This window comes from Megalobrama amblycephala, linkage group LG3 (assembly GCF_018812025.1).
Source record: "Megalobrama amblycephala isolate DHTTF-2021 linkage group LG3, ASM1881202v1, whole genome shotgun sequence".
Classification (NCBI taxonomy): domain Eukaryota; kingdom Metazoa; phylum Chordata; class Actinopteri; order Cypriniformes; family Xenocyprididae; genus Megalobrama; species Megalobrama amblycephala.
Genome location: NC_063046.1, coordinates 20,596,454 through 20,623,132, shown reverse-complemented (window position 1 = coordinate 20,623,132; position 26,679 = coordinate 20,596,454). Strand labels below are relative to the sequence as shown.

General features: G+C 37.2%; 4 protein-coding genes across 4 annotated transcripts; 1 reads left to right on the top strand and 3 right to left on the bottom strand.

Annotated features, from left to right (window-relative positions):
- Nucleotides 1-1,360: 1,360 nt before the first annotated feature.
- On the bottom strand, nt 1,361-3,783 carry LOC125264822 (chymotrypsin A-like). The gene is made up of 7 exons (XM_048184604.1): nt 3,626-3,783; nt 3,388-3,491; nt 3,223-3,302; nt 2,997-3,075; nt 2,047-2,227; nt 1,692-1,825; nt 1,361-1,573 (listed from the first exon to the last, which is right to left on the bottom strand). Exons 1-7 carry the CDS (start codon nt 3,675-3,677, stop codon nt 1,412-1,414), a joined length of 792 nt encoding a protein of 263 aa, XP_048040561.1. The 5' UTR covers nt 3,678-3,783; the 3' UTR covers nt 1,361-1,411.
- A 10,425-nt stretch (nt 3,784-14,208) lies between these two features.
- Nucleotides 14,209-16,619, bottom strand: LOC125264821 (chymotrypsin A-like). Its single transcript, XM_048184603.1, has 7 exons — nt 16,461-16,619; nt 16,223-16,326; nt 16,058-16,137; nt 15,841-15,919; nt 14,876-15,056; nt 14,528-14,661; nt 14,209-14,439 (listed from the first exon to the last, which is right to left on the bottom strand). The coding sequence occupies exons 1-7, from the start codon at nt 16,510-16,512 to the stop codon at nt 14,278-14,280; spliced, it is 792 nt and encodes a 263-aa protein (XP_048040560.1). The 5' UTR covers nt 16,513-16,619; the 3' UTR covers nt 14,209-14,277.
- Nucleotides 16,620-20,996: 4,377 nt separating this feature from the next.
- LOC125264820 (chymotrypsin A-like) lies at nt 20,997-22,752 on the bottom strand. Its single transcript, XM_048184602.1, has 7 exons — nt 22,623-22,752; nt 22,377-22,480; nt 22,171-22,250; nt 21,985-22,063; nt 21,665-21,845; nt 21,318-21,451; nt 20,997-21,229 (listed from the first exon to the last, which is right to left on the bottom strand). Exons 1-7 carry the CDS (start codon nt 22,672-22,674, stop codon nt 21,068-21,070), a joined length of 792 nt encoding a protein of 263 aa, XP_048040559.1. The 5' UTR covers nt 22,675-22,752; the 3' UTR covers nt 20,997-21,067.
- A 571-nt stretch (nt 22,753-23,323) lies between these two features.
- Nucleotides 23,324-25,893, top strand: ctrb.3 (chymotrypsinogen B, tandem duplicate 3). Its single transcript, XM_048184601.1, has 7 exons — nt 23,324-23,476; nt 23,700-23,803; nt 23,908-23,987; nt 24,088-24,172; nt 24,356-24,536; nt 25,326-25,459; nt 25,538-25,893. The coding sequence occupies exons 1-7, from the start codon at nt 23,425-23,427 to the stop codon at nt 25,697-25,699; spliced, it is 798 nt and encodes a 265-aa protein (XP_048040558.1). The 5' UTR covers nt 23,324-23,424; the 3' UTR covers nt 25,700-25,893.
- The last annotated feature ends 786 nt before the right edge of the window (nt 25,894-26,679 follow it).

Below are 26,679 nucleotides of genomic sequence, written 5' to 3'. Positions count from 1 at the left end.
TTTTAATTTTAGGGTGAACTAACCCTTTAATTTTGAAGTATTTCCACACCTCTGAGGCTGACGTTGTTTCTGCTGCTGCCGCCGGTCAGTGGCGCCCCCAGGAAATTTTAATAGGGGTGGCCAGACGAGGCCACAGCAATTCTTGGGGTGGCAAAAAAAAAAAAAAAAAATATATATATATATATATATATATATATATATATAGATAGATAACAATAGCTTTAAAACCATGTCAACAAATACATGCATTCACAGTTTTGAGGCAGCTTTAATCGCATGTGTGGTAATTTCATGACTTAGCTTACAACAGAGCAATGACGGTCATTGCTCGTATTCTTTTGGGCTTTATTTAAGCTATAATAAAGTAATTATGCAGCGCGCGCCGGCACATTTGCGCATGCAATACTTGAGTGCGCGCCGCGAGCACAGAATAACGGCTGATTGGACCTGTTCATTTTTCTGAATTTTACTGACATAGTCTGACAACATCTCATCTGACCGCAGTTGACTGTTGTTCAACTGAAGCTCCCTCGTCGTCACTTGTAACCTATCTTTCCCAATTTTCATTGTTTCAACTTATTCGTTCAAAAAGCTGATTCATTCAGTAAACAGTGCCATTTGTTGCTCAGGGACGCAATACAATGCTCTGGATTTTATCTGAACTATATTCGTTGGCGAAATTGTGCAGAAACAGGCAATGATGTCTAAAATGTAAACATGAATAAAATTTATATATCATTTGTTATGCTGATATCTGGAGAAAAACGGCACTCTTCATGTGATATTTATTAACACAGTGAAAGCGTGCACTCTAAATGCGCACTGACACTAGTCTAATCTACAAGACAACATCACATACAGGGATGTCAGATCGATTGTGCATCGTTAAAACAACAATTAAGATAAAATCGTAGACTAAATATATCGCACACCCCTACCCTACCCTCTTCACAGTATAAATAACATTTGAAATTCAGGTCTGTAGACATTACTATTTAGACTCTTGGTGGCAGTAAAACAGCTACTCTGGTGGCGTCAGTCAGTCTTTTTTGGTGGCATTTTATTTTCTTTCACTTTATGAACTTGTGAATTTACATTATGCATTTAAATTAATAGTACCCAATGCAAAATTATACTGGGGTGGCCGGAGTTTATGCAGAAGAAGAAACATCTGGCCACCCCTTGGGGGCGCCCCTGCCGCCGGTGTCTCTGTGCACGGGCGATTCTGTCAGTTACGTCACGTGAGGTATTGGTCTTTGGGATTGGGGGTATTTTTACGACTACGAGTACAAGTACATGAGCTTGGTATCGGTGCATCCCTACTTTATAATAATTAATACAAGAAAGAGGAAACAAAAGGTCATGTCATATATCTTTATTAAAGAAAATAAAGACAGTATTCATGGCTGCTTTAGTTAGATGCAATGGTCTGGTCAACCCAAGCACGGAGTTTGGTGACACGGGCGTACACCGCAGGGGTGGAAGTGGAGCAGGTGCTGCTTCCCCAGGACACAATACCAACCAGAGTCCAGACTCCATTCTTCTGACAGACCAGAGGACCGCCAGAATCACCCTGGAAAACACATAGAAAAGTTTGTAATCAAAACATTTATCAATACATGTAAGAAGAAACTTCATTAATAGTAATATATAAATAAATAATTGTCATATATATTTATTTGGGAGCTCACCATGCAAGAAGAAGCACCAGCGGCTCCAGCACAGATCATCAGATCAGTGATGTTGGTTCCCCAGTAGCGCTTGCAGTCATCATTGGTCAGCAGAGGCAGAGCGGCCTGCTGGAGCAGGGGTGGGGTATTAGCAGCTGAAAGGACAGATTGGCCACATTTTAAAAGCTTCAACACAGACAGAGAGGACAGAGATCTAATTCAAGTTTGACTTTTTTAAGCTATAAAAACTGAACGAATTCCATTATATATATTAAAACAAAACAAAAAGTTTCATTGTTGTAAAGGTAAATATTTTGTAAATATGCAAAAAAAATTATAAAAAAATGCTGAAATTAAATGAGATTCTGAAACTCACCATTGTACCTGGTCAGGCCCCATCCAGAGGTCACACACTTCAGGCCTCCAGCGAAGTTGTCACTGGTTTCAGCGAGACACACAGGAGACACGTGAGAGTTGAGCTTAGCGGGAGTGGCCAGCTTAATCAGGAGGATGTCATTGTTGATGGTGTAGCTGTTGTAGTTAGGGTGCATGATGGCCTTTGGGAAGAGGATACAGACACGTCAGCATTCTGATTTTAAGGTAGCAATCTGTGGAAATGCTCACTTCAGGTTTCTATTAAAAGACTACCTCCAGACAGTGGTTCATGTAGGATATATGCTAGTGTTTCCTGAAGTGCTTTTCAACAGTACTTTCAATCTGTGCCGCTGCTTCTGAATCTTTAGCGAAAAGAAATCATATTACCTAGGTTGTGAGTGTGAGTTTGCAGCCTGTATTGAATGTGATGCAAAACAAACATCGTCTACGACCGCAATATAATTGCAAGAAACTAATGAATGACTCTTATGAGACGGTTTTTCTTAGTGAATCAAAAACATAGCCTACAGCATGACCAGTGTACTCTAATTCAAGCACAAATGACTCTTATGAGCCAGTTCTTTAATGAAAAGTTCACTCTTTAATGAATCCTTTACTAAACTGAATAAAGGGCTGCGTTTCTCAAAAGCACTGTAAGCAAAATTGATCCTAGAGACCATTGGTGGCAATGGTTCTACGATCTACTTAGGCTTGCGATGCTTTTGGGAAATGCAGCCCAGATCCGTTAGTGAATCAACACCCGACTCACTTACTGAACTGCAAATTGTCATTATTAGGGGCGATTAAGCACTAAATGTGCTGCAGCCCTTATTGTAATTGTTATTTTTCTTCTTGAATTTGAGTCTATGGCATCTCTATGAACCTTACATAGGTTCATTCTGCAGGAAACACTGTGATACTCAATAAAAGAGATTTTTAGGGTCTACACACCTTTCCAACACTAATGGTCTGAATGGCCTCAGCATTGGATGAACGATCATGCTCACCCAAGATGACGCGGTGAGAGGTCCTGTAAAAAAAAAAAAAAGAAAACATCATCAAAACGGTATAACCCAAAATCTCAAAATTGAGACAATAGGCTATATATACTATATGAAATACAATGATATAACTAGAATTCAAACTTATTCCCCAATAGATCCTTAGTTAGTCTCACCTCACACCACAGTGAGCAGCAGTCACGACCCAGTTCTCATTGATCAGAGAGCCACCGCAGAAGTGCCAGCCAGTGGAGTCCTGCAATAAATTTAAAATAATATAATAAATTAATAAATCTTTTAAGTTGTGATTAAGTAAACATTGTTATTCACACCAGTTTTACCTGCAGAGACACCTGCCAGGGCCAGGAGTGAGGCCGTGCCTCCTCACCATTCACAATCCTGGCATAGCCAGTGATAACAGGGGGGATGGCAGGAACACCACAGCCTAACAGACCAAAAAATTGCACCAAAAAAATTAACAGATACATGCATCCTGAGGACTATTTAATAAAAGTTAGCCAAGCTTAAAGGCTGGTATAAAAGTATCTTATTATTTAAAAAACAAAAACAAGATTGTACCGTAGGCTGCACCAAAGAAGGCGAGACAGGATAGGATCCACAAGAAGGCCATTGCTGCACTTGAATATTGCCAGCTCCTCTGAGAGCTTTATATATACAGTCCTCATTCATATCCTGGACTCTTATCGCTCCACTGTGGGATATTGTGCACCTTGCAAGAGAGAGTTTTTCCACCCCTACAAAAGATAATGCCCCTTCCTTCTGATTGCTTTAAATCAGCTGTAAATCTTTCGTTAATGAATTACATTTACATTTATGCATTTGACAGTGACTTAAACTGCATTGAAAGTAATTATTTTATCAGTCTGTGCATTCCCTGGGTGTTAAACCAATAACCTTGGCATTGCTAACACCTCGCGCTGCTGTTGGAGCTAAAGAAATACTACCCAATTACCTATTAAAGAATGCCATTAATTCTCTCAGATTCACAGTGATTGAAAACTGAGAGAATTATGGCATTCATATAACATGGGGGTTATGTCATATAAATGCTGATAATTCATAACTGAAAATTGCTCTAATATTGTGTTCAATATCTCAAGTTTCTTGCAAAACATTTCTTAGGAAAACTACTCAGAAAAGTGATAACCTCCATATTATAAGAATGAATAGGCTATATATGATAATACCTGCGTGGCAGAAATATTTAATATGTGAGCTGCTAGTTTTGTATTATTCTCTGTTAATTAGACTGCACAAAAATCTTCCTGTAAGTTTAATTAGAGGATTTTATATTTTGCATCTCTCAAATAAGCTTATTGAATGAGTTCAGCTCTCTTTTACTTTTTGTTACGTAGCACACTTCAAGTCATCGTGTTGACTGCAATAACCCTGACCTGACTAGCTATATTTTCATACACACTGATAAAGCCGTGTTCCTGGTTTCAAGGCCTCTGTGTCCACATCTGCACTAATTCCCAGGTCATGTCTATTTAGGTAGCCTGTTCCCCATATGTTCATTAGTTCAGCTGCAAGTAAACGTACATAATTGCAGGATTTATATTCTGCATTTTACTTTGTACTAGATATGAGATCAAAATATTCCATAATGCTAATATTATGAGATTTCATTCAAAGAGAATCTGCGCTAGAAAATATTTTTATTCATTAGTTATTTTGTATTTATTTTTAAATGTAGACCTGTATTTATTCATGTCTTACTCATTTTTTATCCAAAGAGATCTGAATGGAAAATGTAGCAACATTGGTGATTCTAAGGAAGCAATATTGCTAGTGTTGCTTATGTAAGAGTTGAAAAGCAGAGTGGAATTTTTTTTTTTTTTTTAAATTAGTAGTAACATGTAGTAGCATTTTTTCAATGTTTTAAGATTTATTGGATTAACAGTTGACATTAACTGTGTTTTTAGGTATGCACCGATCTGAATCATCTGATATTCATAATCGGTATGGGCTCCAGTATAGCCTAGCTGGATCGGGTATGTTCAATATTAAAACTCACCGTAATGCACCTGAAATGTTTTTGTGCAATATGTTCCACGCGTCTTCCAAAGCATTCGATAGTGTGTAGGACAGATGTAGCTGTCGCGTTCGGTTAGGTCTACTACCAGTCTCAGCACTGTAAATCTCACCGAGATTATACAATATGCCCATTATTACAGGCTACTTGATCTAGATAAAGGTCTGTGGATCTGCACAAAATGACTAATCTTGCCGTTGTTTATGTCAGGCCATCCGCCACTGTTGTTTTGTGACGCGCGCATAGGCATATGGTCTTCCTCAAACTGTATTTAAAAAACAACTTTATTTAAAAACATGCTCGCTGATTATGATCTGTGCTGTTATGAATACTTTTCCACTTTTTCATGAGAAATGCTGTCCAAATGTCCCGTTTTTAGTGATGACGTCTAAAGTCCCCGCCAAAGGAAGTAGGCTAGTCCCTTTTGGCAACTTGTTAGCAACCGCCGATTTTAAGACACAAGTTTAAAAAATCACAAGTGGGTTATAACTGGTGTGTTTTATGTCATAGATCAAAACGTGAAAGTTTTTAGAGGCTTTGTTAACCACAGACCTTATTTCAGGCGATTTAGCAAAAACCCATTTAAAAAACCCATAGACTTTACGCCGTTGGAACCGGAAGTCCTAAAATGCTAACTCGCTTCCTGGTTTTGCCTACAAAAATGCGTCATCCCTGGAAGGGTATGCATCGACGTCACTTTCCCGGCGAAAGCGCGCTCCCTCAGCTGGACTGAGTGGTAAAGAACCCGCTGCATGATTTAATAGGGGAAACTCCAGGACTCCAGGCAGAGAAACATGTTTTGCAGTTATCATTTTGTGTCAAATTGTTGGATTTTGAGGTAAAATCATACCGTAGGCTATATATATATTGTGTTGACAACTCATCTTTAATATTTACCATCTTATATTCTGCATATTTGGGTGTTTTTAAATAAACACTGACAAAAACTATACAAGTTTTAGGGCTGGACATAGACGATATATATATAACATTGATATAAGTGATCACTCCGATTTAGACCTACCTATATTGTAGTTATATAAAATTTTCACAGGCAGATTTGCTCCGGCGTCGAAATCAGGCACATATCAGGAGACACACGACTCCTGGCCACATGTCAATATCCATGGATTAGGTTTATTTGACAAGTTGTAAGGAACACTTTCAAGTCCAACCTTTAGTGTAGTCGTTTGTTTTACTCGCCTTTTCGCAGTTTCCCCTATTAATCCAGTCATGCAGGTTCTTTTACCACTCAGTCCAGCTGAGGGACCGTTCCGGTGGGAAAGTGACGTCAATGCATACCCTCTATAGCTCCCACCCGCAATATCATGTGCACCAGAGCCGTTAAATATGATGTTTTTCAACGGCTCTGATGTCAAGTCAAGTCACCTTTATTTATATATCGCTTTTTACAATGTAGATTGTGTCAAAGCAGCTTTACGTTGACAACATAATTTTGGCTGCACAGCTCTTAAAGAACAGTGTTAATGCAGGCAGATCAAAGCACTGTTGATTATCAAATGTCAAGTCAAATGTCAAGTGTCCCCAACTAAGCAAGTCAAAGGCGACAGTGGCAAGGAATCCAAACTCCAACAGGTGACATCAGGTGGCAAACAAGTGGCAAATAGGTGTTAAAATAGAGAAAAAAGTGCACTAACGCAAGTGACACAACAGCCAATGGCGAATTTCCCAATTTAAGCTGAATTTAACATACATTATTTTTAAACTCCTTTACATTTATATATAAATCTTAGAAATCATTTAGATGTGTATATAAATATAAATTGTTTTTCATTAATGTATTTTATAAGAATACAGGTAGTAATTTGTAATTTGAATTTTTTTTAATTAACATTTCCTCACTAAATTATGCATTTTACTAAATGTTTATATTTTATGTGCACCAAATTATAAACTGTGCAGCAATATATATATATATAGAGAGAGAGAGAGAGAGAGAGAGAGAGAGAGAGAGAAGTTTTGCTGCTGAATTATCCACTCACCATATATTTTTTGTTGTAGATTCAGGGCCAGGTCTAGGGGGGGCTCGTTTTTTTGTGATAGCACAACACTAAATTAGTTACGTACCCGAATTAGTAGAAACATTGTGCTGTTGTATTTTTCTGGCGCGACTCACGGCGCGCATCCGTTTACACTTCTCCCTCACAGACACACTCAGCACTTCAGTTGCTCACACCATGCTAGAATTGCCATAATTACAAGATTTCAACTTGTAAAAAGCATTCATGTCCTCATCCACATCCTTTTTCTAAGCAGTTTTCCAAGACTTTTGCACAACTTATCTGTTTTCAAGACGGCCATTGACAATCACATGAGCAGATGACATGCTGCTCCTTCATAAATGCGCTCTAGTCTCTATTTATACGCGCACACACCGTTAATACATTGCTACACGATCATGGAACACTTGGAAATTTAGCTTGGAATTTTATGAAAAATCTCGAAAATTAATAAATTAAAAACTTTAAAAAAAAATAGATGTAACTATTCTAGTAAAATACAAAATAGTTTTGCTCAGTTATGTTCAGCTCTGAAATATTCTATTAGCATATTGCCCTATTTGTTGAATAGTAGCCTCTTGTTTGATGTGATAAGTTACATGTACTTTTCAGAATCTGCAAAATATCAATAATTTAAAAAATAAATAAGTGAGATCAAAAATAGTTTTTTTTTTACTTAGCACTGCAACAAAAATGTATTATTATGAGATGTTTACATATAGTCCACAATATATAATATCTGCCTTTACACAAATTAAGCAGTTCAAAAGTTTACATATTCTCAGTTCTGTGTGTCATTAATTTACAACTGTTTGTATAATTTTCTTTATGATTAGGCCCATGTTTGGGACTCTTCTCATACCCAACTGTTACAAATGGTGAAAACATTTACTGATACTCCAGAAGGAAACAATGCATTAAAATTCAGGGGGTATAAACATTTGCACAGAATGGTTGAGGGGTAAATTGTTTTTATTTTGTCTTCTGGAAATTGTTTTATGAAGCTTTTGTAGGACAGAACTAAAAAAAATAGATCTTTAAAGCTGCAGTCTGCGATTTTTCCTCTTTGTCACCATCTCTGTTTGAAACCTGCAATTGCAGTCATACTGTACTTCAGAATCACAGATTCTACGTCTTGAATGTATGTGTCACGAATCCTGTCAGTTCCTGGACTACATTTCCCATAACCCTCCCTGCCAGTCACATGCACACACTCCACTCCAATCATCATCTGCCACATACACCTGAAGCTGGTTATCTGGACTATAAATGACTCACACACACCCCTCCTGATCGCGAAGTCTTGTTTACCCCGTGTGACATTTCTGAGCGTTCCCCTGTATTTATTGTCTGCCTGTTTGTTGTTACCGTTCCTGCCTGCTACCTGTTTATTGAGCCGTTGCTGCCCGTCCTGACCCTTGCTTTGTATACCGACCTGTGAGTGAAATCTGCCAGTCCTGACCTCTGCCTGTATCTGGATTACAATTCGGTCTACCCTCTGCTGTACCTGTTTGCTCCTGTTTGACCCTGCTTGTACGACCACGCTCACTTGTAATAAAACGCTGCACTTGGATCCCCTGCCTGAGTCCAGCTTCGTTACAGAATGACCAAAATAAGAATTTTCACTGGAAAATATCATCTGAACAAGTAACATGTCTGCCACTTTTGTTCTGACCAACTGAGGAAAAAAGCATTAGGCCTACAATAAATTGCACTGCCAATGATGATTAAATCTAACGATGGCTTAGCTCAGATCATGCTAAACAGTGCAATATTATTATTATTGTTATTATTATATTGTTCTCAAATTGTTAATGTTAACAACATCAGCATTACGTGTCTATGTGTATTAAGTGTGTATCAGTGTTATTTCAATTTCTGTAGCCACTCAATAGTTCCAAAGTCTTTTGCTTTTTGACTATGGGTGAATCTCCAGTTGTCACTGATGATTGTCATTTGGATCTTTCTGGATTACAATCCGCCATCAAAATGATAGGTTTAATTATTTCAGCTGCTGTGAGAACAGGCTATAAATGATCCGCTACCAGCAGCATCCTCACGTGATAAAACCGATTAGCCTGGACTCCTTCCTTTCTGTTTACGGACGTGACATAATGAATTTCCAGCGGAAATCCACCATGTCGCTCTTATTATAAAACATTATTACAAGCTTACCGTTGTGAATTGAGCTAAGATAATGAGATCGTTTTGTACACTGGCTGGTTATGTACTTGCTCAAAAATTGATTTTGGATATTTTTGAACCAAAAAAAGTTACGGACTGCAGCTTTAAATAAAATTAGAACTTCCAGTCTTATTCCAGTCAGAATTTCCAGTCATCCTGTTCATAGGTTTACAACCAACTGGCTCTCTTATTGTGTTGTGTTGTCTTGGGAATCAGTGAATGTTTGCAGCTTTTGATCATCCAGGTAACAACACACACTATTAAGAATCAAGCATATAAACTTCTGAACTGGATCTTTTGTGTAAATTCAGTTATTATGTCTTGTGGTTTTTATTTTTATATAGCCAAAATAACTGAGCACAACTCTATAGAAATTAACCAAAAATATAGGGGGGAAAAAACACGAAAAAGGAAAGAATCATGCAACCGGGTCTTCTAATGGTTTAAATTTCTTCAATGAACCAATTTGTCTTCTTCCACTTTTTACCATTTAGAATTTTACCATTCTTAAAGATTTAGAGTAAATCCAAAATTCCTTCTGAAAAACAGAAAACTATGGCTTTGTTTTAAGGAACTTACAGTAAATGAATATAACATGAATATAACATTTTCCCAAAATGAAAATATTGTTCAGTAGAAATTGAATGTGTACATCTTCCATTATTATACCAAAAGTTGTCATTTTTAGAAAATGAAGAAATCAAATTGTAATTTTAAGCCATTAGTATACAGTACAGTCCAAAAGTTTGGAACCACTAAGATTTTTAATGTTTTTAAAAGAAGTTTCGTCTGCTCACCAAGGCTACATTTATTTAATTAAAAAAACAGTAAAAAACAGTAATATTGTGAAATATTATTACAATTTAAAATAACTGTTTTCTATTTGAATATATTTCACAAAGTAATTTATTCCTGTGATGGCAAAGCTGAATTTTCAGCATCATTACTCCAGTCTTCAGTGTCACATGATCCTTCAAAAATCATTCTAATATGCTGATCTGCTGCTCAAGAAACATTTAATGTGTACAATTGTACAAAATATTTGTGTACAATATTTTTTTTCAGGATTATTTGATGAATAGAAAGTTCAAAAGAACAGTGTTTATCTGAAATCTAATCTTTTGTAACATTATAAATGTCTTTACTGCCACTTTTGATTGATTTAATGCATCCTTGCTGAATAAAAGTATTAATTTCTTTAATTTCTTTTCAAAAAAATTAAAATTAAAATTCTTACTGACCCCAAACTTTTGAACGGTAGTGTATAATGCTACAGAAGCTTTGTATTTCAGATAAATGCTGTTCTTTTGAACTTTCTATTCATCAAGGAATCCTGAAAAAAAAAGTACACAACTGTTTTCAACATTGAAAATAATCATAAATGTTTATTGAGCAGCAAATCAGCATATTAGAATGATTTCTGAAGGATCATGTGACACTGAAGACTGGAGTAACGATGCTGAAAATTCAGACTTTGCATCACAGGAATAAATTACTTTGTCAAATATATTTAAATAGTACACAGTTATTTTAAATTGTAATAATATTTCACAATATTACTGTTTTTTACTGTATTTTTAATTAAATAAAAAATATTTATCTCTAGCCTTGGTGAGCAGACGAAACTTCTTTTAAAAACATTAAAAATCTTAGTGGTTCCAAACTTTTGGACTGTACTGTATGTTAGACCAAAAGTCTCACAGAAAGTACTTTTGTGATCAATATTAAATCTGAAGCGGTTATTAATCTGAAAAAACAAAACAAAACAAAAACTGAAAAACGGAGGAAACTGTTTAGTAGTTAAAAGGAGGTGGGGGTGGGAAGTCTGGGGAGATCATACACCTATGAATCATAAATCATATTATGCTGCCCCACCAATTTTTTTGAAATGCCCCCCCAGCCACGCAATCCTAGAACCGGGCCTGTGTAGATTTATCTTTTTTTTTTTTTTATTATTCTTTTTTATTCATTTGTTGTTTTTCTCTATAATGAAGTAGTGTGTATTTTGTGGATTGTGTTTAATACATAAAGACATTGTTGATCAGTTCCCCACACGTGTTACAATCACAGAAGGGCAGAGACACTGGATATATAAAAGGTGTTTATTTTCACAACCAGATGAAACAACAGCAAGCAGGTGAGTATATGGCAAATCTTCAGTTGAATAGAGATAAATGGAATGGTAATACTGTCCTTTGTTGTTGCAGATGGAGGCAGGTTTCCAGCACAGCGGATCGCTGAGGGACTTCACACACATCTAACGCAGTACAAATAGGAGACAGAAGACAAACAGAGCAACAGGTAGGTTTCCCAACGAGGTCCTTGTGGAGAGCATACAGGTAAGATGCTAACGAGACCGGACAGTGAGTGTGACTGAGTGAGAGTCCTTTATACTGCTGGTAATGAGTGTGGTAATGACGTGCAGGTGTGCGTGATCAGTATTCCGCTGACGGGGTGCGTTTTGATTGGTTGATGGTGGAGCCTGGCGTGTCTGTGACAGTACCCAACCTTGTGAAGAAGAGGGCCCACCGCTCCTGTCTAGGATTGAGTCTTTTAACAACTCAAAGGTATTCTAGGTTCTTGTGATCTGTTAGAACGAGGAATGGATGTTGAGCTCCCTCCAACCAATGCCTCCACTCTTCTAGGGCTAACTTGATGACAAGAAGTTCCCTGTTGCCGATGTCATAGTTTACCTCTGCCAGGTTGAGTTTGCAGGAGAAGAAGGCACATAGGTGAAGTCGAGAGGTTGTAGAGGCATCGACTTTGACCATGAAGGGCTTATCTGGATCTGGGTGAACCAGGAGAGGAGCAGTGGTGAAGGCTTTCATCAGGGTCTCAAAGGCGTTGGTGGCAGCTGGATTCCAGGACAGAGACTTGAGTGCACGATAATCAATGCATGGCCGAAAGCCTCCGTCCTTCTTAGCCACAAAGAAAAAGCTCGAAGCAGCAGGGGAAGTCGAAGGGCGGATGTAGCCTTGCTCTAGAGCCTCCTTGATGTATTCTTCCATGGCCTTCTCCTCCGGTTGTGACAGTGGGTAGAGCCTTCCTCGGGGCACTGGCTCACCCGGAAGCAGATCGATGGCACAGTCCCATGGCCGGTGTGGAGGCAGCTTAGAGGCTCTCTTCGGCAGAAAACATCACTGAAGTGGGCGTAGCATGGTGGAATCTCAACAGATTGTTTCTCAACAGGACTCTCGATGGATGTGGTGCAGATGGAGAGAGACTGGGAACATGGAGAAGACGAGAGAGGTAGATTAGAGAAACAAGATGGAAAACAGCTTTGGTCTTACTTCAGGATCTCACCGGTTTTCCAGGAAAGAATGGGATTGTGCTGCTCCAACCATGGGTGCCCTAATGTCACTTCAGTGGTGAACTCCTCCAGAACCAGCAGATGGAGTTCTTCAATGTGTAAGATGCCCACTTGAAGTTGTACAGGTCTGATAATGTGATTGACTTTTCTTCGACTGAGGGGCCGTGTTGGCTGTCTTGAGATTGAGCTGGCAGCAGAGGGCGCCGGAGATGAAATTGCCGGCTGACCCTGAGTCAAGGAGCGCACTGACTGAAACAGAAACATCAGCAGCAGTAAGGTTTACAATGATAGTGAGTGGCTTCATAGAGTTCAAAGGAGGGAGAATGGCATTCACCATGGGACGAGGAGGACGGATGGGGCATGTAGAGTATATGCCCAGCAGATCCGCAGTACAAACATAACCTCAGGGTCAGCCGCCTCTGCCGCTCAGTAGGTGTCAGTCAATTATTAACCATTTGCATAGGTTCACATGCTGGTTCTGGAGGGCTGACGGATTCAGGTCGGCAGAGGGATGTTACTGGCTCAAGGTGGCCCTGGTGCTCTTCAAAACACGGCTGCATACGAGTGACGAAGCGTGTGGACAGTTAGATGAAGCGTTCGCGCCCGATGGTATCTTCGTATTCAGCGAGATGCAACCGCACGCGTGGATTCAGTCCTTGATGGTAGGTAGTCAGTAGTGACTGTTCGTTCCATCCACTGGCAGCTGCAAGCGTTCTAAATTGAAGAGCATATTAATTCAGTCATAGATCCTTGTTTCAAATGATAAAGTTGCTCACCGATTGAAGAATTCCATGCAGGTTTCCCGAAAACTTCCTTAAAATGGGTGATGAAACTGGTGAGTGACTGGGTTGTGTCCTTCTGAGTCCAGAGCGTTGTGAGATGATGAACGCGATCTTAGAGTGATCATCCGGGCACAGGTGCGGTTGCATCTCCAGGACCAGCGAACACTGTAGAATGAATCCGTTGCAATCCTCTGCCGCACCTGAGAAGGGCGCCGGTTTGGCCATGGGACTGCCGTACACTTTCTACGATGAAGGAGTGCTGGGTGATGCGGAAGTGCTCGCTGGTGGACTGGTGATGAATGTTCGGCACATGGCATCGGCGAGCTCTTGACTCGGTCCGTGTACTCAGAATTTGCATACCGGAATCAGATCAGTTATGAAAAATGGTATTGGTGCAACCCTATTTAAATGACTTCATTGTGCTGATATATTCATAATTGCACAACAATCACCTATTTGATCAAGTGTCAAATTTGGAGCTGTCCAAAGCTATTGTGTTTCAAGGGGTTGTGATTACAATGTAATTTTTATAGTATTCAGTACACAAAACGGACACAAGTGTGGTGATGTCTCGTCTTTGACCCATACACGTTTGTCATCTCATCTGGTTTTGCAGAAAATAGTAGCAAACAGGGTTATTTTTTTCTGTTTTAAAGTACAGTTTTGAACAATTAATGTTCTGATTATTTTGCTATTATTAAAATGATGTAATAAGAAAAACTTACTCAAACATATTGAAAGTTCATTGTTCACTGACTAACAAAGTAATAAATGTTTTTTTTTCTTCTACAAAAGCACAAATAGGCTGATTTTTTTGTCTCAAAATAAAACTTTATTGATGAGAATTATGACCAAGAACTACTGTAAACATCTGTGCCTTAGTTTGCAGCAACGGTCTGGTCAACCCAGGCACGGAGTTTGGTGACACGGGCGTACACACCAGGCGAGCTGGTTGAGCAGGTGCTGCTTCCCCAGGACACAATACCAACCAGAGTCCAGACTCCATTCTTCTGACAGACCAGAGGACCACCAGAATCACCCTGAAACACAGAGAGGCAAGTCAGATCTTTACAATCTTCTAGAACTTGGCAAATAGAAAGGTATGGTGGAAAATCAAGAGAAATTCACCATGCAAGAAGAAGCACCAGAGGCTCCAGCACAGATCATCAGATCAGTGATGTTGGTTCCCCAGTAACGCTTGCAGTCATCATTGGTCAGCAGAGGCAGAGCAGCCTGCTGGAGCAGGGGTGGGGTATTAGCAGCTGAAAGGACAGATTGGCAGCATTTTAAAAGCTTAACATGGACAGAGATCTAATTTAAGTTTGACCTTCTTAAACTATAAAAACTGAACAAATGCTATAGTGTATCTTAAAACTATAAAAATGTTGTATCACTGTAAATGTAAATGTTTTCTAGGCCTAAATATATGCAAAAATTATAAAAAATGCTGAAATGAAATGAGATTCTGAAACTCACCATTGTACCTGGTCAGGCCCCATCCAGAGGTCACACACTTCATGCCTCCAGCGAAGTTGTCACTGGTTTCAGCGAGACACACAGGAGACACATGAGAGTTGAGCTTAGCGGGAGTGGCCAGCTTAATCAGGAGGATGTCGTTGTTGATGGTGTAGCTGTTGTAGTTAGGGTGCATGATGGCCTTTGGGAAGAGGATACAGACACGTCAGCATTCTGATTTTAAGGTAGCAATCTGTGGAAATGCTCACTTCAGGTTTCTATTAAAAGACTACCTCCAGACAGTGGTTCATGTAGGATATATGCTAGTGTTTCCTGAAGTGCTTTTCAACAGTACTTTCAATCTGTGCCGCTGCTGCTGAATCTTTAGCGAAAAGAAATCATATTACCTAGGTTGTGAGTGTGAGTTTGCAGCCTGTATTGAATGTGATGCAAAACAAACATCATCTACCGACCGCAATGTAATGGCAAGAAACTAATGAATGACTCGAATGAGACGGTTTTCCTTAGTGAATCAAAAACATAGCCTACAGCATGACCAGTGTATTCTAATTCAAGCACAAATGACTCTTATGAGCCAGTTCTTTTAATGAAAAGTTCACTCTTTAACAAATCCTTTACTGAACTGAATAAAGGGCTGCTTTTCTCAAAAGCACTGTAAGCAAAGTTGATCCTATAAACCATTGGTGGCAATGGTTCCACGATCTACTTAGGCTTGCGATGTTTTTGGGAAATGCAGCCCAGATCCGTTAGTGAATCAACACCTGACTCACTTACTGAACTGCAAATTGTCATTATTAGGGGCGATTAAGCACTAAATGTGCTGCAGTCCCTATTGTAATTGTTATTTTTCTTTATTATTTTTCTTCTTGAATGTGAGTCTAGGGCATCCCTATGAACCTTACATAGGTTCATTCTGCAGGAAACACTGCGATACTCAATAAAAGAGATTTTTAGGGTCTACACACCTTTCCAACACTAATGGTCTGAATGGCCTCAGCATTGGATGAACGATCATGCTCACCCAGGATGACACGGTGAGAGGTCCTGTAAAAAAAAAGATCATCAAAACGGTATAACCCAAAATCTCAAAATTGAGACAACAGGCTATATATACTATATGAAATACAAATGATATAACTGGAATTCAGACTTATTCCCCAATAGATCCTTAGTTAGTCTCACCTCACACCACAGTGAGCAGCAGTCACGACCCAGTTCTCATTGATCAGAGAGCCACCGCAGAAGTGCCAGCCAGTGGAGTCCTGCAATAAATTTAAAATGACATAATAAATTAATAAATCTTTTAAGTTGGGATTAAGTAAGCATTGTTATTCACACCAGTTTTACCTGCAGAGACACCTGCCAGGGCCAGGAGTGAGGCCGTGCCTCCTCACCATTCACAATCCTGGCATAGCCGGTGATAACAGGGGGGATGGCAGGAACACCACAGCCTAACAGACCAAAAAATTGCACCAAAACAATTAACAGATAGATGCATCCTGAGGACTATTTAATAAAAGTTAGCCAAGCTTAAAGGCTGGTATAAAAGTATCTTATTATTTAAAAAACAAAAACAAGATTGTACCGTAGGCTGCACCAAAGAAGGCGAGACAGGATAGGATCCACAAGAAGGCCATTGCTGCACTTGAATATTGCCAGCTCCTCTGAGAGCTTTATATATACAGTCCTCATTCATATCCTGGACTCTTATCGCTCCACTGTGGGATATTGTGCACCTTGCAAGAGAGAGTTATTCCACCCCTACAAAAGATAATGCCCCTTCCTTCTGATTGCTTTAAATCAGCTGTAAATCTTTCGTTAATGACTTTACATTTACATTTATGCATTTGACAGTGACTTAAACTGCGTTGAAAGTAATTATTTTATCAGTCTGTGCATTCCCTGGGTGTTAAACCCATAACTTTGGCATTGCTAACACCTCGCGCTGCTGTTGGAGCTAAAGAAATACTACACAATTACCTATTAAAGAATGCCATTAATTCTCTCAGATTCACAGTGATTGAAAGCTGAGAGAATTATGGCATTCATATAACATGGGGGTTATGTCATATAAATGCTGATAATTCATAACTGAAAATTGCTCTAATATTGTGTTCAATATCTCAAGTTTCTTGCAAAACATTTCTTAGGAAAACTACTCAGAAAAGTGATAACCTCCATGTTATAAGAATGAATAGGCTATATATGATAATACCTGGGTGGCAGAAATATTTCACATGTGAGCTGCTAGTTTTGTATTATTCTCTGTTAATTAGACTGCACAAAAATCTTCCTGTAAGTTTAATTAGAAAATTTTATATTTTGCATCTCTCAAATAAGCTTATTGAATGAGTTCAGCTCTCTTTTACTTTTTGTTACGTGGCACACTTCAAGTCATCGTGTTGACTGCAATAACCCTGACCTGACTAGCTATATTTTCATACACACTGATTAAGCCGTGTTCCTGGTTACAAGGCCTCTGTGTCCACATCTGCACTGATTCCCAGGTCATGTCTATTTAGGTAGCCTGTTCCCCGTATGTTCATTAGTTCAGCTGTAAGTACTGTTAATGTACATAATTACATGATTTACATTCTGCATTTTACTTTGTACTAGATATACCCAAGATCAAAATATTCCATAATGCTAATATTATGAGACTTCATTCAAAGAGAAACTGAGCTAGAAAATATTTTTATTCATTAGTTATTTTGTATTTATTTTTAAATGTAGACCTGTATTTATTCATGTCTTACTCATTTTTTATCCAAAGAGATCTGAATGGAAAATGTAGCAACATTGGTGATTCTAAGGAAGCAATATTGCTATTATTGCTTATAAAAGTAAGAGTTGAAAAGCAGAGTGGATTTTTTTTTTTTTTTTTTTTTTTTTAAATGTAGTAGCATTTTTTTTCAATGTTTTAAGATTTATTGGATTAACAGTTAACATTAACTGTGATAACATAAATAAATATAAAATAATGCAAAAACATAATACAAATAAAATAATACAAATTAAATTAATTACAATTTTTAAAAAAAATAGACCTGATAACGTGAAAATTAAATGTTGGATAATAATAATTAAAATTAATATCAAAGTACCTGTCTGATATGGAATTGGCCTACACATTTATTCAGCCAGTTTGTCTGTCAATAATGAATGAATAATTAAATTAATTAATTAATTAAAAATAGGCTACATAAGCCTAAAAAACATCACAACATAAATAAACTTAAAATAATACAAATGTTTTAAAAATAGGACTCATAAAGTGAAAATTACTTTAAATGCTGAGTAATAATTAGCCTAAGGTTCTATAAAACAATATCAAAATAAAACTGATGTGGAATAACAAAATAAAAGCCTTTCAAAACTCTGACTTAAGGTTGTTAGTAGCCTACACCATGCCAGAGTCTCTCCCAATGTCATTACAAAGTAAAAGCCCTCCAAATCGCATTTACAACCTGTTTTCAGATAGCTTTAAAATGAAACTCTGATTCACAGACTACTTTCACTTCAGACTGATAGTACACCACCCCAAAATGCCACTCACACAATGTCAGGACTGTCTGATGTTGCATTACAAAATAAAGGTCTTCCAAAACCCATGTATAACCTGTTTTGCCACATCATTCTGCACCCTGGAGGCACATAAGCGGTTTGAGCCTTTAATATTATTATATTTTTACCCACTGAAAGATTATTAAAAGCCTATTTTGTTCTACTCTATCTTGTTGCCCTATTAAAAAGCTGTGCATTAAGTAACAATTTTAATTTTATATTATTTACGTTCTAAACAGGTCATATTAGATTAATATTCAAATATACATCTTATTTTATATGTATATATAAATCTGAAATCGTTTAGATGTGTATATAAATATAAATTGTTTTTCATTAATGTATTTTATAAGAATACAGGTAGTAATTTGTAATTTGACTTTTTTAATTAACATTTCCTCACTAAATTATGCATTTTACTAAATGTTTATATTTTATGTGCACCAAATTATAAACTGTGCACCAATATGTTACTCCCCTCGAGTTGAATCAAAGGCTCAAGTCGTTCTTGGTTTTAACCATAGAGGTTTTAACAGACATTTATGCGGACACGAGTCTTCAACATGTCTTGTTCATTCTACTCTTGCGGCCCTTTTATGTCCCAACAATGCTGTCAGAACTATGAAAGGAAATACGTAAAACTTAAATTAACCCTCTAAAAGTGGTGTTTTACACATAATAATAAACGAAAAATAAATACAAAACGAATAAATAAAGTGCACATTCAACACGTAAGAAAATACGCTTAATTGACTAATTATACATTAACACACAGTCACATACGGCAAAGCAATTAACACGATAAAACACATACCTCATTGGCCTCTCTAACTCAAGAGGAATAAACTTGGAGGGTTACAGTTTCTTCTTCTTAAACAAAAAAGACAATATAACTTCTTAGCACTTCTTACAGGCGTAAGTGCTTACATGTATGCAGACATGTTACGAATGCAGCACCTCGTGTGGCTCTTCTACATGTATTGCACCGGAAAAAAATATCCTAATAGCAGCAATTATATAATTCCCAAGCGGAACAAAAAGAAATAGGTTCCCCCCTTTTTCTATGGTTTTAGCTGAATAATATGAAATAAATTCACATGCATTAACAAAAAATATATTACTTATTTATTCTAATGATTATTTTGAAGATTATTACTATTTATTGACCTTTTAACTATAAAGTGCATATTATGAACTGAAATATATGAGAGTTGCCTCTGACGGCAGCTACAATATATATATATAGAGAGAGAGAGAGAGAGAGAGAGAGAGAGAAGTTTTGCTGCTGAATTATCCACTCATCATATATTTTTTGTTGTAGATTCAGGGCCGGGTCTAGGGGGGGCTATTAATAATTAATAAATAAAGTAAAAACTTTATAAAAAAAAATAGATGCAACTGTTCTAGTAAAATACAAAATAGTTTTGCTCAGTTATGTTCAGCTCTGAAATATTCTATTATCATATTGCCCTATTTGTTGAATAGTAGCCTATTATTTGATGTGATAAGTTACATGTACTTTTCAGAATCTGCAAAATATCAATCATTTAAAAAATAAATAAGTGAGATCAAAAATGTTTTTTTTTTTATTTAGCACTGCAACAAAAATGTATTATTATGAGATGTTTACATATAGTCCACAATATATAATATCTGCCTTTACACAAATTAAGCAGTTCAAAAGTTTACATATTCTCAGTTCTGTGTGTCATTAATTTACAACTGTTTGTATAATTTTCTTTATGATTAGGCACATGTTTGGGACTCTTCTCAAATGTTACAATGGTGAAAACATTTACTGATACTCCAGAAGGAAACAATGCATTAAAATTCAGGGGGTATAAACATTTGCACAGGATGGTTGGGGGGTAAATTGTTTTTATTTTGTCTTCTGGAAAGTGTTTTACTTTTGAATTTGTATTTTGCTTTTGATCATCCAGGTAACAACACACTATTAAGAATCAAGCATATAAACTTTTCAACTGGATCTTTTGTGTAAATTCATTTTTTATTATGTCTTGTGGTTTTTATTTTTATATAGCCAAAATAACTGAGCACAACTCTATAGAAATGAACCATATATATATATATATATATATATATATATATATATATATATATATATATATATATATATATATATATATATTTAAATGACTTCATTGTGCTGATATATTCATAATTGCACAACAATCACCTATTTGATCAAGTGTCAAATTTGGAGCTGTCCAAAGCTATTGTGTTTCAAGGGGTTGTGATTACAATGTAATTTTTATAGTATTCAGTATACACAAAACGGACACAAGTGTGGTGATGTCTCGTCTTTGACCCATACACGTTTGTCATCTCATCTGGTTTTGCAGAAAATAGTAGCAAACAGGGTTATTTTTTTCTGTTTTAAAGTACCGTTTTTAACAATTAATGTTCTGATTATTTTGCTATTATTAAAATGATGTAATAAGAAAAACTTACTCAAACATATTGAAAGTTCATTGTCCACTGACTAACAAAGTAATAAATGTTTTTTTTTTCTTCTACAAAAGCACAAACAGGCTGATTTTTTTTTGTCTCAAAATAAAACTTTATTGATGAGAATTATGACCAAGAACTACTGTAAACATCTGTGCCTTAGTTTGCAGCAACGGTCTGGTCAACCCAGGCACGGAGTTTGGTGACACGGGCGTACACACCAGGCGAGCTTGTTGAGCAGGTGCTGCTTCCCCAGGACACAATACCAACCAGAGTCCAGACTCCATTCTTCTGACAGACCAGAGGACCACCAGAATCACCCTGAAACACAGAGAGGCAAGTCAGATCTTTACAATCTTCTAGAACTTGGCAAATAGAAAGGTATGGTGGAAAATCAAGAGAAATTCACCATGCAAGAAGAAGCACCAGAGGCTCCAGCACAGATCATCAGATCAGTGATCTTGGTTCCCCAGTAACGCTTGCAGTCATCATTGGTCAGCAGAGGCAGAGCAGCCTGCTGGAGCAGGGGTGGGGTATTAGCAGCTGAAAGGACAGATTGGCAGCATTTTAAAAGCTTAAAATGGACAGAGATCTAATTCAAGTTTGACCTTCTTAAACTATAAAAACTGAACAAATGCTATTGTGTATCTTAAAACTATAAAAATGTTTTATCACTGTAAATGTAAATCTTTTCTAGGCCTAAATATATGCAAAAATGATAAAAATGCTGAAATGAAATGATATTCTGAAACTCACCATTGTACCTGGTCAGGCCCCATCCAGAGGTCACACACTTCATGCCTCCAGGGAAGTTGTCACTGGTTTCAGCGAGACACACAGGAGACACGCGAGTGTTGAGCTGAACGGGAGTGGCCAGCTTAATCAGGAGGATGTCGTTGTTGATGGTGAAGCTGTTGTAGTTAGGGTGCTTGAAAACCTTTGGGAAGAGGATACAGACACGTCAACATTCTCTGCAGTAATTCTCATATTCAGTGGCAGCAGTTTTCTCATCTCTCTGTTTTAAAATTGTCTCAGTGGTTTAGGTATGATACAAAAAATGTGAAGAGTCAAGGCACCTTGCCAACAGTCATGGTCTGAATGGGCTCAGCGTTGGAGGAACGATCATGCTCACCCAGGATGACACGGTGAGAGGTCCTAATAAAAAGATTATTTACAGAATTCTTTTACTCAGTAGAGAAACTTATTCTGAAACAATAGTTGTTACAAAAAAATTATAATAATTTATACTTTAACTGTCTTACCTGACATTGCAGTGAGCAGCAGTCACAACCCACCACTCACTGATGAGGGAGCCACCGCAGAAGTGGAAGCCAGTGGAGTCCTGCAATGACACATTAGATGCATTTATTATGGATGTTTTAGCCAAGATATTTGTTTGTTTATTTATTATCCATATGTCATCTTATTTTATCCATTTGTCATCTGTTAAAAAGATGTCTATTTGTACCTGCAGAGACACCTGCCAGGGCCAGGAATGAGGCCGTGCCTCCTCACCATTCACAATCCTGGCATAGCCGGTGATAACAGGAGGGATTGCTGGAACGCCACAGCCTTGAGAATAAAAAAAAAAGTATTAGTAGAAATATTCATACAAATCCAAGCATGTTCTTCTGCCCTTGGCGGGTATGTTTAAAACTGACACTTTTATTCAAATATTTAAATCCATTTTACAGAGGAAAAAACAGCAACAAACCATAGGCAGTTCCAATGAAAGCAAGACACGACAGAATCCAAATGAAAGCCATTTCTGAATCAGGGCTGTCTCACCAACTTTTAGGGGTTTATATACCCGTCCTACCCACACATTTACATATGTTGCAACATACATGTCATTCCCAAAATATGCTGACACATTTACTTTGACTTTTCACCAATGATCAAGATTGTAAGTATTTCAGAAACCCCATATGAAGGCATCATATAACCTATTATTGACTTATCATTAAATAATATGAACTTTAATTATTTGAATTTGCCAGTTGCCTGAAAAATCCAATGTATTTATGTATTTATTTATATATGTATTTGTTTGTTTGTTTATTTAACACTTTTACAATGCATTAAAAAAAAGAGTGACAAATTACATGTGAACCTTCCAAGGAAGGATTAGTTGGCAAAATGTTCAGTTATTTATTTATTAATTAATAATTTTTTTCTAAAAAGCAAACTCAAGCAACAAATAAAATAATGAATTAAACCATTTAAACAAAATAATTGAAAATCAATCAAACAGAAGTGCTTAATAGCACATTTACGAAGTTTTACCCGGTTTATACGAAAATGCAATGTACTTTGCATGTTAAACATGCCAATGTTTAAGTACAGTGGGGTAAAAATCATGGGATTCTGCACAGGTGAAAACCAGCTGATGCAGACTCTCAGGGTTAATTTATAACCATAACATCATGTTGTCATGCCCTCATTGGTATGTGTGAAATCATGGTTTGGTGTTAAATAGGACTTTCTGCTGTCAATAATGCTGTGTCCTCTGCACAATGTCTTTCCTGTGGCTGCTGTCCTGCGTTGCCTTCATTAGTGCAGCCTACGGTGAGGAAGTTTTTTTCTCAGTCTTTTTTTAATTTTAAGTTGATTTAAGATTATTTTTTTAAAGGTCATATCCACAGTTATTATAGTCACCATGCACCCTATATGTTAAAAAATATATATAGTTTGCAGTTGAGAAATAATTGGTCAATTGGCCTATTTATATTATACTATAAAATGTCATTATTTAGTGTTCTTGCATGTCTTGTTATCCCTTTTTCTTCAGGCTGTGGCGTTCCTGCCGTTCCTCCTGTTGTCAGTGGCTATGCCCGCATTGTGAATGGTGAGGAGGCAGTGCCTCACTCCTGGCCCTGGCAGGTCTCCTTACAGGTATAATGTTAGTATTATCTAGCTAATGGTAGATCATTACTACACAGCTTATGCAAAGTGTAATTTTTTTTTTTTTTTTTTATGCCATTTTGTTTAAATTACAGGACTTCACTGGCTTCCACTTCTGCGGTGGCTCTCTGATCAGTGAGTACTGGGTTGTGACTGCTGCTCACTGCGGTGTGAGGTGAGACTAACTTAAAATAATCACAGTTGAATAATTACGTTAGCTATACACGAATGCTGGGATAGACGTGGATTAATTAAGCTCTCTTGCTTATCTCCAGAACTAGTCACCGTGTGATTCTGGGAGAGCATAACAAGGGAAGCGGCAACACTCAGGAGGACACGCAGACTATGAGAGTGTCAAAAGTGAGGCTCAAGAACTTCAAACCTTTTCTTCAATAATAAGCCAGAGCTGGACATTTAATTGATCATTCTACAAGATAATGCTTTTTAGTTATACTAAACCTCAGTCGGCATATGCTCATTTTTGTTTATCTCTCTTCATTATTTATTTACCGCTTCTTCTGTATGACTTAATCTCAATTACAGGTGTTCACCCACCCTCAGTGGAACTCTAATACCATTGAGAATGACATTGCTTTGATCAAGCTGACCGCCCCCGCCTCACTGAACGCACATGTGTCTCCTGTTTGTCTTGCTGAGACTTCAGACCAGTTTGCTCCTGGCATGATCTGCGTGACTTCTGGCTGGGGAGTGACCAGATACAATGGTTGGTTGTCTATAACATATAATCACAGTCTTTAATACATAATTGCTTTTGGTTCTAGATGAATAGAAATCTTTCCAAATTTGATATTCATTCAAGTGTAATAGCCTAAACTAGAATATTTAATTTATATTTCTACAGCTAAATAATAATAATAATAATACATCATTATATTATTGAAATATATTATTATTATTCTATAAGGGTCATATGATTAATATAATGCTAATAATTGATATTGATCTCTAATTACATTATATACACTACTATTTAAACGTTTGGGGTCAGTACGATTTTTTAATGTTTTTGAATGAAGTCTCTTATGTTCTGCATTTATTTAATCTAAAATACAGTAATATTGTGAAACAATACAATAACCATTTAAAATAACTGTTTTCTCAGTTACAACATAATATATTTTAAAATGTAATTTATTCCTGTGACGACAAAGCTGAATTTTTAGCAGGCGTTACTTTAGTATTCAATGTCACATGATCCCTCAGAAATCTCATCCCTCTAAACAAACAGTTGTGCTGCTTAATATTTTGGTGGAAACCATGATACATATTTTCAGGATTATTTGATGAAGTTCAAAAGAACAGCATTTATTTGAAATAGAAATCTTTTGTGACTTTATAAATGTCTTTACTGTCACTTTTGATCAATGTGTCCTTGCCAAAGAATTAATTACTTTAAAAGAAAAAAATCTTACTGACCCCAAACTTTTGAATGGTAGCATACATGTTTGTAATATATGTGCAATATCTAACATGTTTTATGATCTCCCGGTAGCTCTGTTCACCCCTAATGAGCTCCAGCAGGTCGCTCTGCCTCTGTTGTCCAACGAGGACTGTAAGAGCTACTGGGGAAGCAACATCCATGATGTCATGATTTGTGCTGGTGCTGCTGGTGCCTCCTCTTGCATGGTAAGACTATCGTCTCTTCCTCACTTCCTCTGTAAATACCTTTCTCCCTATAACTGTCTTGTCTGCCTGTCTGTTTAGGGTGACTCTGGTGGTCCTCTGGTGTGTCAGAAGGGTGATGTCTGGACACTGGTGGGTATTGTGTCCTGGGGAAGCAGTCGTTGTGACACCAGTATTCCTGGTGTGTACGCCCGTGTCACTGAGCTCCGCGACTGGGTGGATCAGATTCTGGCTTCCAACTAAAGACACAAAATGTATAGAGACTCCTTGACATCACTGAACAGCAGCTAACAAGATACTACAGGCTATGAATTGGTTTTACCACACTTAAGAAGTGATGGTAAAACCAGCTTAATCTTGGTCAACCTAATGGTATGAGAGGCTTATTGCTTTTATATTATGGCTGTAATAGTTCAATAAATACATACAACATGTCATGTTACAGTGTACATTTATTTTGTCCAATCTAGTTAGTTCGAACAGTTTCTGCAAAAACTACAGTGTAACAGTTGTGAAACAGTTACATATTTATTCATTCATTTTCATTGTATTGAAATCAACAAATGGGCACAAGTATAAGGTCTGTGACTTTCCTAAAGAACACAGAACATAAAATTAATTGTACTTGTCGTACGCATCTTTGACGGAGGAGGGCGCTAAAGACTCACACAAAGATCCATATTTGTTAACTAAGTATATATTTGGCAGATCAGGCTGCTTCTATTCATCAATACAGTATCTGTTTTCTAGTATGCATGCATTGTCAATAACAGTCACAAGTTTTTAATTGCCAAAGGAATTCTTTTTTTTTTTTTTTCTCGTCTGAGTTTATACAATTATTTAATTAATATCAAAATCAGAATGGCTTTTGTTATACTAGAAGAGCAATTGCCCTGATATACCCATGGTTATTTCATACATAAACCTAACTGAAAGATGTTTTTGTCTGCATATTTTTGTGTTCAGGTTCAGTCTCAAACCTTTAAGCCCCTCAGTCTATTAGCTATATATGAAGCAAAACATCACATAAGGGGTCTCCATGGCAACTTCCTGATCCTCCTTGAGACACATTTGCAACAGTGGAGTCAGTTGTTTCACAGAGAGACGTAGAGAAGGGATGAAACAAATCATACAATAGGAGAAGCTCTAATTTTTTCTCTCTGATGATGCTAAGACTGATTTTGAAAAGAGAGGCGTGGGAGCGTCAGTAATATAAAATGAAA